This window comes from Ochotona curzoniae, unplaced genomic scaffold (genome assembly GCF_017591425.1).
Source record: "Ochotona curzoniae isolate NIBS_2020 unplaced genomic scaffold, NIBS_Ocur_1.0 scaffold_4506, whole genome shotgun sequence".
Taxonomy (NCBI): Eukaryota; Metazoa; Chordata; class Mammalia; order Lagomorpha; family Ochotonidae; genus Ochotona; species Ochotona curzoniae.
The window spans coordinates 21403486-21422551 of NW_024467119.1; the positions used below are offsets into that span (position 1 = coordinate 21403486).

A 19066-nucleotide genomic window follows, 5' to 3' on the forward strand; every position below is an offset into this window, starting at 1 on the left:
TCAGCACAGCTCCAGCCACTACGGCTGCTTGGGGAGTGAATCAGCAGACAGAAGATCTTCCTCTCTGTCTCTCCTCTTCTCTGTATATCTTTGCAATAAAAAACAAATAAATCTTTAGAAAAAAATGAAAGGCAGAATTACAGAGATATATTTTCCTCCTGCTGATTGACCCAAAAATACCACACCAGTATGATCTGGGTTGGGCTAAAGCCAGGAGCTAAGAGCTCCATCCAGGTCTTCCACCTGTGTGGAGAGACCCAGACACTTAAGTCATCCTCACTGCTCTCCAAGGCACATTGGCATGAAGTTGGATCAGAAATGGAGCAGCCAGAATTTGAACCCCATTGCAGCATCCCATTGCAGGCAGTGACTCTACTTCTTGGCCACAATGCCAGCCCTGGGATGTAGGCATCTTAGCTAATATCTTAATCACTAGGCCAAAGCCCATCTCCGAAACTATCTTTAAAATGAAAAGAGCTCCCTGTTTATAGCCTGGGAAAGCAGCGGAGGATGCCTCAAATCCTTGGGCATTGCATCCAAGTGGGAGACCTGGAAGAAGCTCCTGTCTCCTGCGTTTGGTCTGGTCTGGGCCTAGCTGTTGAGAGCACCTGCGGAGTAAAACAGTGGATGAGAAGACTTCTCTCTGTCTCTCCCTTTCCCTTGCTCTAATTTTCAAATAGACAAATCAATCTTAAAAAAAAGTTAAAAGAGCTAATGCAATTACAAATAGACAAGACTCTAGAATTATATTTACAAAATATTATCAACTTACACAAATCAATTTACAAACTTATAAAAAGATAAATTCCAACAAAACAGATAGTAAGTCCAAAAACACCAACTGATTAACAATAAGAAGCCCTCATTTTTTCTTATACCTAAAACTATATGAGTGATCCTCAAAGCATTCATGGAAAATACATACTATGATAAAACTAGGTATTGAGTCCAAATGTTTTTGCAACAAAATAAAACTTTGTTTCTTCGCAATTATTTCAACTGCAGAGGCAGTGCTCTTCTCCCTCACACATATATATACACATACAGAGCAAAAGGAAACAAGAACTCGCACAGCTGGTTCACTCCCCAGATGCTGCAGCATCCGAGCACAGCCTTCCCTAGTCACTTGAGCCATTACAGCCACTTCCAAAGATCTAAATCGGCACCTGATGGGGCCAGCGACTGTTCCCAGACGCTCCAAAGAGGAACTCAGGAGTCTCTTGAGTGCTAGGTTAAATATCCAATTCCTAAATTCATCTTTTATTCCATCTTTCCTATAGTTTTTGAAGTACTCTTGTATACTAAGATAGTACATGGTTTCATCAAAGAAAACCAACATTTCAGGGAACAGATTAACTCAGTCTTACACAAACTACTTTAGACAACTGAAAAACAAGCAATTTTCCCTTCTGTTTCAAAGCCAATATAAATGCCATACACACTTGAATAATAATGAAATACACAAGTCTACTTCATTCATAAACACATACAGAAACGTCCATAAAAACATACTGCTGTGCAAGGCAGCAGGCCTTGTGCTTCTTTTGTATCTTTAGTGAGGGTTAGAGATTAGAGGAGCTTCTCTGTCTCCTGACATGGGCAGTAAACAGGTCAAGGCAACTACATCATTGCTACTACATAACTGCTGCTTGGGGAAGCAAAACTACCTTTTTACTGCTTGTTTCAGTATTTGTTCTTTGCCTGAAAAATGATGGACGCTTGCATCTGGATTACTCAACTATAATGCAAGCCTCCTGTACACAAGGCCTACACCTAGGCCCATTTCATGGATTTCTCTCTGACCCAAGATATCCTCTTCTACTACTATCTGGGAAACAGAAACCAGCTAACTTATTTAAAGCTTGTAAGTAGGGTAAAACCCTGCACACTTCTGCAGTCCTTGACATTACAAAATTATATCTAGCAGTATAAAAAAATATATAACCATGACCAAGTTATGTTTAGCTTAGGCATATAAATGAGGAGGAAAGCATGTAATTGATCTTATGAGCCTTTGAGATGTAGAACATAGTATCTCAATAAATAAAAACATTTGATAAAATATCTGAACAACAATTAACAATGTAAGAAAATCAGGAAACTAGTAGAATCCAAAAAATAAAATTTAAAAAAATTAAAAACGCATAGTAGCTCTTTTATTGGAAAATTATTAGAAGCATTCCATTCAAAATTAGTAACAGAAGCATACCCAGTATTAATATTTCTCTCCAATACTGTGTTGGATATACTGGCCAATGGCAAATGCATAAGGGAAAAGAAATTAAACTCACAAGAATTTAAAAATAAGCAAGACTTCATTACCATCAAATAGTATAAAGCCCAACATACCTGGGAGACAATTTTCTAGAAAAAAATTTCAGCTTATCCAAGAAACTTTACCATGAGATTAATTAAAAACAAACAAAAATAAGAATCAACTGTGCTTATAAAACCCAACAGCAAATAGGCAAGTGAAAAAAAGCTTTAAAAACCAAAAATCATCGCATCTAGGCCTTTTGGTTAAGATCAAGTATAAAATTAAGAAAGCTCATTCATAAGGTAGCCAGAAATACACCTTTCAAAAGCTGTAAAAACACCAATATGTAAAAAGCTATGAAACTTTATTCAAAACATTAAATAAAATCTAAATAAGTGGGTGGCAAGCCCAAATTCGTAGATAGGAAGATTCATTGTAATTATATCAATTCTTCCTAAAATGATACAGAATGTCAACATAAACTCCAAAAAACCAACAGCTTTTTGTGAAATATTCAATTTCTTAGTAAGAATAAGAGTCTAGACACTGCTAAAGAAATTTGAGAGAGAACTTCACAAACCAGAGATCCATTTTGATATAGAGCTATATTAATAATTAAAAGAATATGTAATCAGTACAAGGTTAGACAAACTGATCATTGGAAAGAACAGGAATTCCCAAAATAAACCTAGACATAGTTGAAATGAGAGGTAACTTCACTAATCAGTGGGAAAAGAATTTCTCTAACTGCCCATGAGACAAGTTGCTAAACATAAGGAAAAAGTAAGATTAGATTCCTCCAAAAACTAGATCTCTTCTACTATACTAAAAATGGCCCCAGGAGCTAAAGCTGCTGCCTACGACACCAACAACCCATCTGGGGTCTGGTTTCTGAACAACTGCTCTACTTTCTATCCAGCTGCCCCTGACCCCGTTTTTCTTTTTTAAAGATTTATTTATTATTTAATGAAAAGGCAGATTTACAGATATAGAAAGATCTTTCAACCGCCGGTTCGTTCCCCAAGTGGTCTCAATGGCTGGAGCTGAGCCGATCTGAAGCCAGGAGAAAGGAGCTTCCTCCAGGTCTCCCATGCAGGTGCAGGGTCCCAAGGCTTTGGTTCATCCTCTATTGCTTTCCCAGGCTACAGACAGGGAGCTGGATGGAAAGTGGAACAACCAGGACACAAATTGGTGCCCATATGGAATCCTGGCTGATGCAAAGTGAGATTTAATTACTAGGTGATCGTGGGCACCTCAGATCCCCTTTTCATCACATGGGAAAAGCAGAAGATAACCCACCCAGATGAGAACAAAGATGAAGCTCCTCCTACCAGCTTCAGTTGACGCAGCCGTGTGTGTGTGTGTGTGTGTGTGTGTGTGTGTGTGTGTGTGTGTCTCTCAGGGCATTGCACCAGGACCTGGGACCTGGAGCGGGGGGCATTGCACCAGGACCTGGGACCTGGAGCGGGGGGCATTGCACCAGGGCCTGGGACGTGTGTGTGTGTGTGTGTGTGTGTGTGTGTGTGTGTGTGTGTGTGTGTGTGTGTGTGTGTGTGTGTGTGTGAGGGCATTGCACCAAGGGCTGGGACATCTCTAGAAAAATTACAATTTTTAGAAAGTGTCATTGGCTCCCCAGCTGAGGCAACTGCATAGGTTGCCTTGTACTTAGACAAGTGTTATACTGCTCAGAAAAAAGCAGCTAATAGCTGAAGAGCATTCTGGGCCTGGTTAATACCCAAATTTGTGTTAACTACACCAGTGTACCAGAGTAGTTGCCTATTTTTTTTTAAAGATATGTTGGAAATGCTGGGATAGGACATGCCACCCCAGGCCTAAGGTTGGCGGATGGTTGGGAGGGGGTGGCAAAGAGAGAGGGAGAGCTTGAGGGCCAGGTAGGTGAGGGAGCCAAAACTAGGAGATTTACAGGGGGGAAACTAGAATGTATGCTGGGTCAGGCCAAGCATCCGCCCATATGGGTTATCTGGGCTGGCTAAGTAACATCGCCCAACAGCACTCACAAAAGCCACAGTTGGGGGCATGCCTGGCTGGGCTAGGTCATGGTACACACCCACATTTAGGAGCGGGATTGGGCCATGTCAGGCAGGGCTACAGACCCACGAGAATGTGAAAGAACTGGCTCTGGGGGCAGATTCTGTAGACTTGTGGGCTTGCCTCTGTGGGACAGCAGCATCCACCGGTTTGTGAAAAGAGTTGGGTGGGGGTGGTAATGGGGTCAGCTAGGCTAGGCCCTGGGCACACCTGACACTTGCAGTAGCCAGGGCTAGGAGGGGGCCAGCTGGGCCAGGCTGCAGCACACACAGGCACATGCAAAGGCCAGGAATGAAGGCAGACTACGCATTCATAGTGGCAGGGCCACAGCACCTGTCAGCATGTAATAGATCCTGGGCCTGGCAGGGAAGCTTGGGGAACAACCCTGCTAGGCCACACCTGCCCTAGGGAAGCACAAAAAATGGGGTTTGGAGTAGGCCAGGCCAGGAAAGGCCACAGCACTCATTTCCATTTCTGCAGGTTGAGTCTTGGGGGCAGGCTGGGCTGGGACATGAAACGGCACCCATAGGCATGCATGAGAGCCAGGGCAGGATGTGAGCTGTGCCCAGCTGGGCTAAGCTGTAACATCCAGCCAGAGCTGACACTATGTGCAGGTCATGCCAGGCTGGGTCACAGCAGCCACCAGCACTTGCAAGACCCAGGGCTAGGAATTGGCCTGGTGGGAAAAATTTGGGAATTATCCTGACAGACTAAAACTTCCATTTGTGACTGTGAGAGCCAGGACTGTGGTAGACCAGACTGGCAAAGTTTTAGTGCCTGTCAGCATATGTATGGGCTGGGACTGGGGTAGACCAGACTGGGTTAGGCTCCAGCACCTGCTTTCAAGCACCCGAATGCGTGTGAGCCAGGCTGTAGTACCCACTAGTGACAGCCAAGATGGGTGTGTGCCAGTCAGGCGGGATGAGGTGAGCTAAACTACAGAAGCTGATGAATGGCGAGACTGGGGGTGGGCCGTCTCACACTGGGTCATAGCAGTTGCTAGTTTATGCAAGACTTGGGGATGGGAGCAAGCCTGGTATGAGAACTTCAAGGACTTCCTGCTGGGCCACTGCTTCCACTGGTGAGCCTGAGAACCAGAACTGGAGGTGGACCAGCCTGGGTAAGGCTGCAGAACATGTCAGCCCTCATGTAGGCAGGGCCTGGGGGACGGCTGGGCTAAGCTAAGCTGTAGCAAAAAAGCCAGATGGGATGCAGGTTGGTACAGGCTAGGCCACAGCACATGCCGGCATGCACCAAAACTGCAGCTGGGGGACATACTTGTTGGGAGTTATTGGGGTTGCCCCTACTAGGTTGCGGTACCTGCTGGTGGGCATGAACACCGGGTCTGTAGTGGGCTGGGCTGAGCTCGCCACAGCACACATCAGTTCTCATGAGCAATGGAGTTGGGGCAAACTGATTAGACAGCTGCATCCACTGGTTTGTGTGTTGTCAGGTGCCGGGGACAGACCCTGCACTGGTTGGCACACACAAGAGTGAAGTCTGAGGTCACTCCAGGAAAGACTCCTTGGGCGCAGCTCCCCAACTAGACTCAAACACCAGACATAGGGAAAATCACAGGATATAAGGTACATCCTTGCAGTGCACACCATCACAACTGGGTCTCCTCAGCTGCTAATGCTTCTGCAGTGAGCAATATGCCCAGATAAACACTGGAGACATGACAGCCAGCTCACCTAGGCCAGCACATAATGTCAAGTGCTTTGTCAGAGGACAGAAAGCAAAACATGCTGGACACTTTCCTGGCCAAGTTTTGCAGTAAGTAGCTGGGTCTGTGGATGCACATTAAGGTGGACTTGGTCAGCCAACAGGCCTTGGAAAGATTTTCTCAACCCTGGTGCAATGCAGCTTACAACATATCAGGACTATCAAAATCACTCAGGTAACACCCTCAGAACACTCTTCTCCATACTGGGGTGTCTGAGGCATCACCAAGTGATCATCCCCCACTCCTGGATGCTGATGTAGTTTGACAGCAAGGAGTGACCTCTTCCCTTCTCCCCTGTAGGCACAGGAGAAAAAAAAGACTCACTCACCTTCCTCCATACTTCAATCCATCCCTACCCTAATCAAAGATCAGCATGGACATGCATCTCTCAACTATGTAAACAAGGCTACAAATAAAAATCTTCTAAAATAAAAAAAGGAAATAACATAGGAAAACATATCAAGGGCAGGGCAGGATTTGTTTGAACAAAACACTATGAAACAGAAGATTTGAACATTGGAGTAAATTAAAAACATCAAATTTACTCATTAAAAACTACTACAAAGAAAACAGACAAATCAGAGAACGGAGGAAGACATTTATAACACAAACAGTCAAAAGTTAAAAACCATAAATCAGTAACAAATAATCCAAGTGAAAACGGGCATAAGATTAACAGCAATTTCAAAGCAGAAACATTAAAGGCTAATGAACACATAAAAAGATCCTCAACCTTATTAGTAACTAGGAAAATATAAACTAAGAGTACAATTAAAAGCTCTTTAATACTCAACAACTGGCAAAACTTTCAAAATGCTAACAGTAAGAAGTATTGGAAAGCAGACTGAAAAATGGAACCTACTTTTTACTCTTGGGAGCTTATTTTAGAACAAGTACATTATAAACATAATGGCCTTGCCCAACAGAGCTAAAGATGCTTACGGACATCTGGAACTCTCCAATGCAACTCCTATAAACTGTACTGTAGACATGAACTAGAATGCTTAAGACTGTACTTACAGTAGCGCTGCTTAAAGCAGTCCACAAAAGGGGGAACTAAATATTTACATTATAATGAATAAATTACAGCATATTCATATATCAGAATTACAAATGAACTGTAATCACCATATGCACCAACATGACTGAAACCTAAAAAGTAAAAAGATGTTTTAGTCACAGAAAATTATATTCAGGAGGATTCCACTCAAACAAATGCTAGGAAATAAATGCATTCTTAATCCCAGTGTCTGAAGTCAGGAAAATAGAAACCTCTGACAGAAGGTGGGAAGACGTAATCACAAAAAACTACGAAGAAAACTCAACAAGCACGGGGAGGGAGACCTACAGTGACAAACCACAACTGCGCTAATTTCCTTTGTTCTCAGCCAACAGAATTAATTCATCAATGGTTTGAAATTTCCGTGCTGCTACACATGAAAAAAGGGCAACCAAGAACAGTTTCACTTACATTGTTACTAGGCATAAGTTTGACCAACTATCCAAATTTCTGGAGCCATTTATATATTCTATTATATAAACCAGTAAGCGCTTTTCTACTAGATTGTTCTTATTTTCTTGTTATATATGAACTTCTAGAAATCAATAAACACACTTTGCCATGTCAATGATAATTCTAAATGTTTAAAAATCAAAAGGGGGGGCACTATGGTATAGTAGATAAAGTCACCGCCTGCGAGTCTGGCACATTACCAGGGAGCAAGAGCAGAAGTGGAGCAGCCAGGACTGGAACCAGCCCCCAGTGGGCTTCCAGTTATTACTCTTATTACTCATAAGAGTAATAACTAACTAAATGAATAACTATGCCCTTTATCCACCATTCTCATTTTTTATTTTTATTTTTTCAAAAGATTTATTTTATTTGAAATGTCGTTACAGAGAGAGGAAGAGATAGAAATTTCTTACAGTAGTTGCATCACTCTGCAAATGGCCACATTGGCCAGGGCTAGGGCAGTCCAGAGCCAGGAGCTGCTCCTGGTCTCTTGTGGGTGAAGGGCCACTCTTATGATATACTTCATGAATTAAAAAAATGTTCCACTGACAAAGTTCACTTTAAGATGATAAGCTCAAAGTATAATACATTTTACATTCTTATGAACTGGGGCATCAAAGTTTAATGTTTAAGGATTACTTAGTCCATATATTAAGGAAAGTTTTATACCTTAGGATATGATTTTCAAAGTAATTGAAAAGTTTTATTTATAACTTTCATCATAGAGTCAATAATTTGAACTTTTAAGAAACTAATCTGGATTGCCCATGCCCATAGGCTGGTCTTAAGCCTTAATTCACCAAATAATCTACCTTCCCTACACAGTCCGCTAATCTTAACACAGAATTGCTAGAAATCTGTTGGGGACCGGTGTTACAACACAGGGGATTAGGCTTATGATGCATGGATTCCATACTGCAGCATCTGTTTAAGAGTCCCAATTGCTCCACATCCAGTCCAGTCCCTTCCTAACACACCTGAGAAAGCAGTATCCGACAGCCCAAATGGAACAGAGTTCTAGGTTTCTGGGCTCTGGTCTCCAGCAGCCCTGGTCATTATGATCAACTGGGGAATAGGCCAAATCAAAACTCACAATTATCCTGTCTGCTCTCTCTCGCCCATCATCCCTTCCTACCCTACCCCATGCATCCCCCAACCACCACCCCACCTCTGGCTATTCCTGTGTCACTTAGCCTTTCAAACCAAACAAGCAAAAAGAGAAAAACACGCCTTGGTAGTCTGATGATCCAAACTATTATTAAAATTTCACCTGTTGGGACCAGCTTTGTGACCCCAACAAAGAAGGTGAAGCTGCCAGCCTTTGACACCAGCATCCCATATAAGCACCGGTTTGAGTTTCAGCTGCTCCACTTCCAATCCAGCTCCCTGTTCATGGCCTGGGAAAAGTAGTGGGAGATGGCTCAGGTATTTGAGCCCCTGTGGGAGATCGAGATGAAGCTCCTGGCTCCTAGCTTCAACCTGGCCCAGCACTGGCATTTGAGGCCATCTGTAGAGTGAATCCCACCAGATGAAAAATCTCTCTCTAACTTCCAAATATATGAATAAATCTTTTTTTAAGACTTTCATTTGTTTTTCAAAAGAGAAAAATAAAATGGAGTAGCGGCCAGCACAGTGGCCTAACAAGCTAATTCTCTGTCTGCTGATGCCAGCAGCCCTTTTGGGCACGGGTTCCATGTCCCAGCTCCTCCCCTTCCTAATCCAGCTCTCTGCCTGTGGCCTGGCAATGCAGTGAAAGATGATCAAAGCCCTGGGCCTCTGAATCCATGTGAAAGACACAAAAGCAGATCTTGGCTCCTGCCTTCAGACCAGTCCAGCTGGGGAAGTGAACCAGTGGATGGAAGATCTCTCTCTTTCTCTCTCATGCTATATATGTGTGTGTGTGTGTGTGTGTGTGTGTGTGTGTGTGTCTGTCTGTCTCACCCCTTCCCCTGACAATTCTGATTTTCCAAGGAAAACAAAACATATCTTAAAAAAAAAAGAAAAAAATAGGAAAGACACCTCAGGGACATTTTATTTTTTCAGATGCTTCATAAAGCCATTCCTGTTTTTAACACCTCAAACTATTTTAAAATGTGGCAAAAGTTTTCATTTTCTTTCCTTTGTGAAAGTTCCTTGCTCTTGAATCACCGGAACAGAAAATGGCACTGACAGAAAATTAAACAGATTTTCAAAAAATATGAAACAGCTCCACACAGCATAGCTAATCTGAAATTTGCACTATTACAAAACTCAAAACTTTCTGAACACTTGACATGTAACCATCAGTGGAAAACTTCCTGTATGACCTCACATCGCAGGTCACAGTAAAAAAAAAAAATACTGGCACACTGAACATACTACATAAAATTAAGAATACCTTTACGAGTTATCTATGAGACATAAATGAACGTGATGCTTAAACCTGGATCTTATCTCCAACACCTCTCATCAGGTATATGTGAATACTCCCTAACCCAAGATAAACTGAACCTTAGAACAAATTGAAGCATCCACACATATGAACAAAGCTAAGGCTACAACAGCAGAGGCAAAGCTGGTGCCTGACTTAACAGACTTCAGGTCCAACTAGAGGTTTTAACGAACCTGTACCACGTGACTTAAAGGTCACTAAAAACAAAGGGCCGACAAAGACCATAACTTGAAAGACTAACCCAGCAGCTAGTGAATTAGAAAGATCAGAGGAAACAGGTATTCAGAATGACTCATTCAGGTGACAATGTACATTTTCTACAAACACATCTCAGCACCAGATAACATGGAATTGAGTTAAGAAAGAATAAGAAATACAACATTTGACTTTTCAGAAATATCAACTATGTAAGAGTGAATCCACGTAAGAGTAAATCTACTTCGTTCAACTGTAAATTATTCATTTTCAGTAATGAACTATCAAAATCAAAATGAGGGAAACAACCCTTTTGATTGATAACAAAGCACCTTACTGGAGACAAGGAATTACAACAGACTATAAGCAGTATAAAGCGTGAATTTCATGCATTAATCTAAGATTATAATGTCAATTATCACATAAGTTTTTAGTAGAAGGGACTGATTTACCCTCATTCTTCCGCTACTTGAAAGGCCTTTCTTTGAGAATGAGATTTTAACACAAAAAGCATAATAAAATGTTCAACAGCTAATTTCAAATGCCTTTCATTAGTCCTCAGAAAATTGTGTTGGAAGTATTCCCAGCTCCACTGTTTTATATTTAAGTTCAAAAGAAGAACAAAAATCACACTGGACTATTCATATAATTAGCTCATTTATGAAACTCTGTATAAGAAAACTTAATATTATTTCTGCCATCTCAATCAATATCAGCATTCTTTGTAATTTTACTCAAATATCACTATTAATGCTCCATTACACGACAAAAACAAACACAAAAAGAACATTTTCATGGAGATTCCAATAGTCTGAAAAATGAAAATAAAATAAATGAAAGTGTTGTATGGCTTTTTGATCTTCATTCCTTACAAGTTACAGAATAAAATATTCAATCAATATAGTACATTCACATTTATTCAATCCTCTGAAGTTAAAAATAAACCCCGATTTATTTATTGAAAAGCAAAGTAGAAGAGAGTAAGAGACTGAAAAAGGAAAAGGAGGACAGAAGGAAAGAGAGAAAAAGACAAAGATAGGGTCAGAAAGAGGGAGGAAGAAAGGGTGACAGAGATTTCTATCAGCTGGTCCACACCTCCACATGCTAACAACAGCCGAGCCTGGGCAGACCAAAGCCAGGAGCTTGGAACTCCACTGGGGTTTCCCTTGGTGGGTGGCAAACACACAAGTAACTTGAGCCATTATCTACTACCTTCCCAGTCATTAGCAAGAAGCTGGAACAGAAGCATGGCATAGCTGGGACTTGAATTGGCACAGGTTGCTAGCATTGCAAGGAGCATTTCAATCTTCTGCACTACCATATCTACCCCAGTTCTAACATGAAGTGAGTTTAACTTTCAACTAAAACTTTACAAGCAAAACTCATGGTTTAAGAGGAGAGTAGCAAATCAGGGTAAATGCACTTTATGTAGATATAATAACTTATTACTTATTAATGCACTTAGATGCAGCTAATATTTACTAATGCAATGTTTTTTCCTGTGTATCAATGCTATTTTACTTATTCTAACAAAAGATAAACATGGAGCACTCTATGGTTTATTCCATCATTAAGCAAAGCCACTCTTTAAAAAGAAATAAAGTCAAAAGTCAATCACAATTTTAACTTAAAACTTAACTCCTCAGTGTCTTACAGAAATTAAAGATAAAATATAAAAACAAAAAAAATTTACATAGCTGGCACCATACCATACAGAAATTTTAATGTGACATGAAGAATTACTTATATTTCCAAACAATAGTTACATTCTCGAAATCAAACTAAATGGATGAAAGGCAATCAAAATGGTCTTTTACCCAAAATTTATTTATCTTTATTTGAAAGGTAGATTTACAAAGAGAAGGAGACATACAGAGAGACAGAGAGAAAGAGATCTTCTGTCCACTGCTTCACTCCCCAAATGGCCTAGGCTATGAAATGAGCCGATATGAAGCCAGGAGCCAGGAGATTCTTCAGCTAGCGATTAGCTGATATGAAGCCAGGAGCTAGGATTCCTCTGGGTCTCCCACGTGGGTGCAGGGTCCCAAGCAGCTATCATCCATTGCTTTCCCAAGCCATAAGCAGGAAGTTACATCAGATGTAGACCAGCCAGACCATGAACTGGTGCCCATATAAAACACCAGCATGGCTGGTGAAAGATAAGCCTTCAACATCACCATGCTGGTCTACAAAATGGTCTTTTAACAAAGCTGAGGACATACAGGAGGACAGAGAGGTAACTCACCACATGGGATACTAACATCCTATACTGGAATGCTTAGTTTAAACCTGAGCTCCTCTGCTTCCAATGCCGCTTCCTGCTGATGTGCCCCCTGGAATACTGCACAAGGGCCCCTGCCACCATATTAGAGGCCTAGAGGGAATTGGGGTTTCCTGGATTCAGCCAGGCCCAACCCTGGAATTGCTGACATTTGGGGACTGAACCAGCAGAAGAGATCATCACTCAGTCTCTCTCTATACCTCTCTCTGCTTTTCAAATGAAATATTTTCAAAAGGGGGCAGTACCCCTCAATACTGAAGGTTAACACAATCACTATAAAAAAAGGGGGGGTGGGGGCAGCATTGTAGAATATCGTGTTAAGCTACTGCTTTCCACAGTGGCATTTTCTGTGACAGGGCTAATCTGAGGCCCAGATCCCCATGAATGTGCCTGGGAAAGCAGCAGAGGACGGCCTTTGTGGGAGACCAGGAAGGAGTTCCTGACTTCTGGCTTCAGCCTGGCCCAGTCCAAGCTGCTACGAGCATTTGGGGAGTGCACCACCAATGCCAGACCTCTCCCTTCCTCTCTGCCCAGCCCTTTCTGTAACTCTGTCTTACATACAAACAAATTAACATCAGGTAAAAAAAAAAAATCACTCACCTTTCAAACCTAGAGTTTGTAGCTGGAAGAGCCGACCAAGTTCATAAGGCAAAACCCGTAACATATTGTTATTTAAAAGCAATTCCCTGTTTAAAAACAAAATAAAACAGTTTCATTTTAATATGTCAAACTTCTTTAAAGCCTACATTTGTAATTCTTAACCCTCCTTTTAACATATCAAGAGTGATATTTATATTCAAGCCATTCCTCTATGTTCATCTAAAAACTTTGTACAATATTAAAATGCTAAAAAATGTTACTGTCACAATCATGAACAATGTATCTATGACTTACTTATTTCAAGCACAGATTAAAGATGTATAGGAATTTCGTGCCATTCTCAAGTTCTTTTCTCTTCACCCAAAATGCCTATCATTTGCAAATGAGAGTGACAAACACCCAGCAGTATCAAAGACAGCAGATAATCTGGACCAAGACTAACTGATAGAAAAAATGCCAATATTTTTACACAGATTTCAGGAATAAACCATAATCAATTGCATGTCTCATAGCCGATTCAACTTTAATCATGATAACATGAAAAACAAACAGAAAACGAAATTAGGCAAAGAAGCAAAAGATAATTAAATGGAAAATGTAAAAAAACTCATAACAATATGATAAAAAAATTAATACAGAGCATTAAAAAAAAGCTTAGGATGGTACAGGTAAGAACAGGACAGCAAACTACAGAAAAAATAAATGGTACCTTCACTAGTGGATAGCTCAAAAGGAAAACTCAATGCCAAACAAAGTAAGAACTCATCATGGGATCGTGATGGACAACATTCTAAAACAATACTCATATGTTCAATTTTAAACACATAACTACAAATTTTTAGATTACAATAACAAATACATCATTTTTTACTAATATATAAACAAGGTAAAAATGCAGTTCTTATTTTCATTGGGAACACCAATACAATGCCTGAAGCTTCCAGTTAAATTTTCTCCTATGAAGAAATTCTTACACAACACTAAAATGCCAGATTTTAAGGTTTCCTTAGGAAACTATAATTATAAAATATAAATATGCCTTGCTTTACAGATTGCAGCTATTTTCCTCAATGTTTTACTTATCAACAAACCATATTTTTTTATTTCTCATTGATCTTACTTGATTTTAACCTAAGGTAAAGTGAAAAGTTTTAGCTGTACCCTACCTCAAGTTAGGGTTACAATCAATAGGCAATATTAAGCACATTCTTGGCCAGGAACCTCCAAGTTTCAAACAAGGCAAAGAAATGCTTAAAAGAGTGATTTAAGAACCATGTTTGGACAGTTTCTACCTGTTTACCTTCACATGCCTATGTAAATCCTACCAACAAGCCACTGTTTCACTGTTTGGTACACTTAGAACTGCACAAGGCTGTGGTTTTTCCTCACCTGAGAGACACCATGTTTCCTAGTTCTGCTGGTAAACTTCTGAGTTTATTGGATGACAGATCCAGGTAAACCAGATTATGAAGCTTGGCAATATCAGGTGGAATGCGACTAAGGAAATTGTCATTTAGGTGCAGCGCTGTCAAGTGTGTCAACGACCAGAGTGATGTACTTAAGCTCCGCACTCTACCTAAAAGGTAAAATAGTAAGGTATAAAACTCTAGGTCCAAGATGAAGACTAGGCTGCAAAGATGAAAAGGTGGTGAAAGATACTGCAAATACAGAAAGTTTTCATAATATTAGCCATTTACTTTTATCACCATATGATTGCTTTCCAAACACCCCTGGTTCTCCCTTAATTTCAAGTTGCTAATTAACTCTACTTCATTGTGTTTCACCAGTGTTTACCAGCTTTGTTCCAGCATTCATTCAGCCTACCATTTTGCATCTAGTCCTCTTATCTCCTTAGCCTCCTCAGGTCCACCGTTTTCTCAGTTTTTCCTGTTTTTTCATGACCTTGAACATTCTCAGGATGACTTGGCAGGGACGTTGTAAGAACGCTGCTCAGTCTGCATTGTCTGGTATCTTCCCTCATTATTAGACTGGGTCATGAGTTTTTAGGTACCAAATTCTGTTCTGACAAATCTTAGCTGTTCCGTAATGGCTATCACACATTTGTTGGAATAAATATATAGCTTTTAAGGTTGTCTTCTTTGTCCACAGTGGGAAGACAGGGGAACGGCAAAGATCTCAATTTACAAAAATAATCATCCTAACAAGGCTAAAACAAAAATCTACTGTATCTAAACATCTCCTTTAACTTAGAAACTGAAATCCCCAACACCTTCAATTTCATCTGCCAATTCTAACTCAAGTCAATGAGATCCCAAAAGAGTGAGAACAAAGGTATTTATTTACTGCCAGATAAACACTAGATAAACACTAGCACCTCAGCACTTGTATCTTTTCATTTATTAGTCCACCTATTTTAAAAGGTCCAACAAAAACATAATAAATCAAGATTCAACTCTTGTTCATTATTACTACTACGCCCCAAAATAAATGCTTCAAATTCTACTCACCCGAAATTTCTAATTCTGCCCAGTGCGATTTTTTCCCATTGGCTACCTCCTCTGCTGACATGATGGTGTAAATTCGGCGAGGATCTGGAGGATCATATTTTTCCTTTGGCATCCCTATTAGTCTGTTAAAATAAAAATTTAAAAAAAATTAATTATAGACTTAGGAAGTGGGATACTGAGTTTTTCTCTTTCGGTTGCCAGGCTAATAACTCACTTAGCACTACAATTTTTATGTTTTAAAAAGACAGAACATTATCTGTAGTATGCCAGGCTCTTGCAGAAACTAATTATTGCATGAGGGGAAATGCAAACAAGCTATGACACTACTACACTCTGTGGTGATCACTGTGGCGTGGGACCAGATCTCCTGGCCAACAGTTATGACCATCTAGGGAGTGAGCGAACCAGTAGATGAAAGACCTCTCTCTCTCTCTCTCTCTCAATCCTCCCCTAACTCTGCCATTTAAATAATAACATATTTCAAGGAATCAAAGTTAGAGACCAGCACAGTGGCATAGCAAGCTAATTCTCCACCTGCGGCTCTGGCATCCCATAGAGCTGCAGGTCACAGTCCCAGCTGTTCCAACTCCAGCTCCCTGCTGGTGACCTAGGAAAACAGCGAAGGATGGCCCAAGGCTTTGGGCCACTGCAAACATGTGAAAGACCCAGAATAAGATCCCAGCTCCAGCTTCAGACAGGCCCATCCCTGACTATTGTAGCCATTTGGGAGGTGAACCAGTACAAAGAAGATCTCTAACTCTGGTTTCAAGTAAAACAGAATAAATCTTTAAAAAAAAAAAAGCACAACTAAAATTTCCCATGCTACAATTTCCCCTCATTTCTGAAGGGGAAAGTCATTCCTTTCTATTTGCTTAAAGAGAAAAAAACTAAAGTTTTACAGATTTGCTCATCTATTAACAGTAATTAGTTTCCAGTTTGCACATTTAGCTCTTCAACTCTAACATTATCACACAATCTGGGTAATATTAAACCATATTTTACTTTCCATGAATGTCTTATAACATCATAGCGCAAAGAATATGATTATTTTCCACAGGGGGAAAATTGTTTCTACCATATTCAGCCTACCTAAAACATTTCTGAAAATAAAGTTTTTAGATAACACAATTTTTAGAACTTCTACTGTACATCATAAGGCACATGTGGGTTCTTTTGTGTGCTATTTTAAGATTTTATAAAATTAAATAAAGGATGGAGGGAGGAATACCTACACAACAAAGCTGTATAATGGAAAAAAAATAATACTAAAAAGATTAAATAAGATCAAATCTGACACAGACCCAAAGCTCCATAATGCATAACTACAATGAGGATGGGGAAACACAAAGACCATTCAATCTGCAGAAACACGGGCCTCATAAATCTCATGGGGTGGGGCTAGTGCTGGTATAGGAGGTCCAGCTGCCGCCTGGGCTGCTGGCACACCATATGGACACCAGGTTGCTCCCAGCTGCTCTACTTCAGATCCAGCACACCTGTTCATGGCTGTGGAAAACAACCTAAGATGGCTCAAGTGCTTTGGGTCCCTGCTCTCAGCCAGGAGACTCAGAAGGAGCTTCTGGCCGAACCTTGGCTGTTGCTGCCATCTGAGCAACAAGCCAAAACACAGAAGACTTTTCTCTCTCTGAAACCCTTTCAAACAAATCTTTAAAAAAAAAAAAAAAAAATCACAGTGACACCATGGGTTAAGTTGCTGCCTGTGCCTGCATCCCACAGGGTCAGACTGTTCCACCTCCAATCAAGCTCCCCGCTACTGCCTGTGAGAGCAGCAGAGGAGTCCACATCCTTGGGCCCCTGGAGCCATGTGGGAGACCTACAAGACCTGGATGAAGCCCCTTGCTCCTGGACTTGGCCTGGCCCATCCCTAGCTGTTCAGGACATTAGGGAAGTTAACTACAGGAGAGAAGAATTCTGCCGTACCAATAAAAGTAAATTTTAAAAATCTGAAACAAACAAAAAAAGAAATAGTATCCCCTATAGTATATAAAAATAAATAAATAAAAAGTTCTCTTCAACCACAGCTTTCCTCTCACCTACCTAAGCTTTAAGATTTTAGTGCGTAGCTCAGTATGATTAATGTGATTTCATTTAGGATTCACATTAGGACTGAGCATTGGAACCAAAGAATGTTCCATAAATCAGACACTTCTACTTCAAGCAATCCAACCCTAAAATACAATTCATTAGAAACATTAAGTGATCACCACTGCAAAGGCCATCTTAGGTGGAGAAGCAGATGCAGGTGGAATTCCCAGAAACAGACAAACATAAAATTAAGCCTACATAGTCTGATTTACATTGTAGAGAAAATATCAGTGACTTTATACTTTCAAACAGTCACAGAGTAGGACCAGCAATGTGGTCTAGCAACCTAACCCTCTGCCTGAGGTGCTGGCATCCCAAGGGGGTGCTGCTTTCGGTCTCAGCTGCTGCACTTCCGATCCAGCTCCCTGCTTATGGCCTGGGAAAGCAGAGGAGGATGGCCCAAGGCCTTGGGCCCCATTATCCACATGGGAAGACCTAAAAGAAGCTCCTGACTTCCAGCTTCAGAGCCAACCCAGCTTTGGCCATGTGACCACTTACAAAGTGAACCAAAAATAGAGGATCTGTCTCTTTTCCTAACTCTTTCTCAAGTAAATTAAATGTTTTTTTAAAATCCCAGATAAGGGCTGGCATGATAGACAGCCAGCTAAACCTCAGCCTGCAACAGTGGCATTCAATGTGGGTGCTGGTCCCAGTTCTATCTGCTGCACTCTGATCCAGCCTCCTCCCCTCACCCTTGCTTATGGCCTAGGAAAGCAGCAGAGGATGATCCAAGGCCTTAGACCCCTGCACTGGCATGGGAAAACCAGGAAGAACTTTCTAGCTTCCAGCTATGAACGCCTACCCCTGGCCTACAAGACCATCTGGGGATGGAAGATCTATGTCTCTCCCTCTCTCTGTAAAATAAATAAATCTTTTTTAGAAAGTCACAAATAAATCTTATGCTGGCAGTTATTTCCTAAGATTATATAAGAAAAAAATATAGTACTTGCTATCTACTGAATACTCCCTGTAGCTAACTTCTGTCTCCCATCTGGTAGTACCTCCCTGAGAAAATGTATCTGTGTTTACCTTGCTAACAAACCCCCACACTCTGCCATTTTTTGAAGTTTCTACATCTTCATCAATATCCTTTTTTTTTTTTTTTTTCATTGGAAAGGCGGATATACAGAGAGGAGAGACAGAGAGGAAGGTCTTCCGTCCGATGATTCACTCCCCAAGTGAGCGCAACGGGCCGATACTATGCCGATCTGAAGCCAGGAGCCTCTTCCGGGTCTTCCACGCGGGTGCAGGGTCCCAAAGCTTTGGGCCGTCCTCAACTGCTTTCCCAGGCCACAAGCAGGGAGCTGGAAGGGAAGCGGGGCTGCCGGGATTAGAACCGGCGCCCATATGGGATCCCGGGCGTGCAAGGCGAGGACCTTTAACCACTTGCGCCACCGCGCCGGGCCCAATATCCATTTTTTAAACTACACACAGCTATCA

At 41.1% G+C, this 19066-nt stretch overlaps 1 protein-coding gene across 3 annotated transcripts in view; it reads right to left on the reverse strand.

Annotated features, from left to right (window-relative positions):
• The window catches only part of CNOT6L (CCR4-NOT transcription complex subunit 6 like), a 90605-nt gene that overhangs the window by 41969 nt on the left and 29570 nt on the right, over nt 1–19066 (reverse strand). For 2 of the 3 annotated variants that reach the window (XM_040966521.1, XM_040966520.1), the window contains exons 2-4: nt 15521–15642; nt 14442–14628; nt 13053–13138 (exon numbers count right to left, since the gene is read on the reverse strand). In XM_040966521.1, coding sequence (XP_040822455.1) covers nt 13053–13138; nt 14442–14628; nt 15521–15632 — 385 coding nt within the window. In that variant the 5' untranslated portion in view covers nt 15633–15642. Of the gene's footprint in view, nt 1–13052; nt 13139–14441; nt 14629–15520; nt 15643–19066 lie in introns of those variants that run through there. The other variant, XM_040966522.1, reaches the window with a different exon arrangement.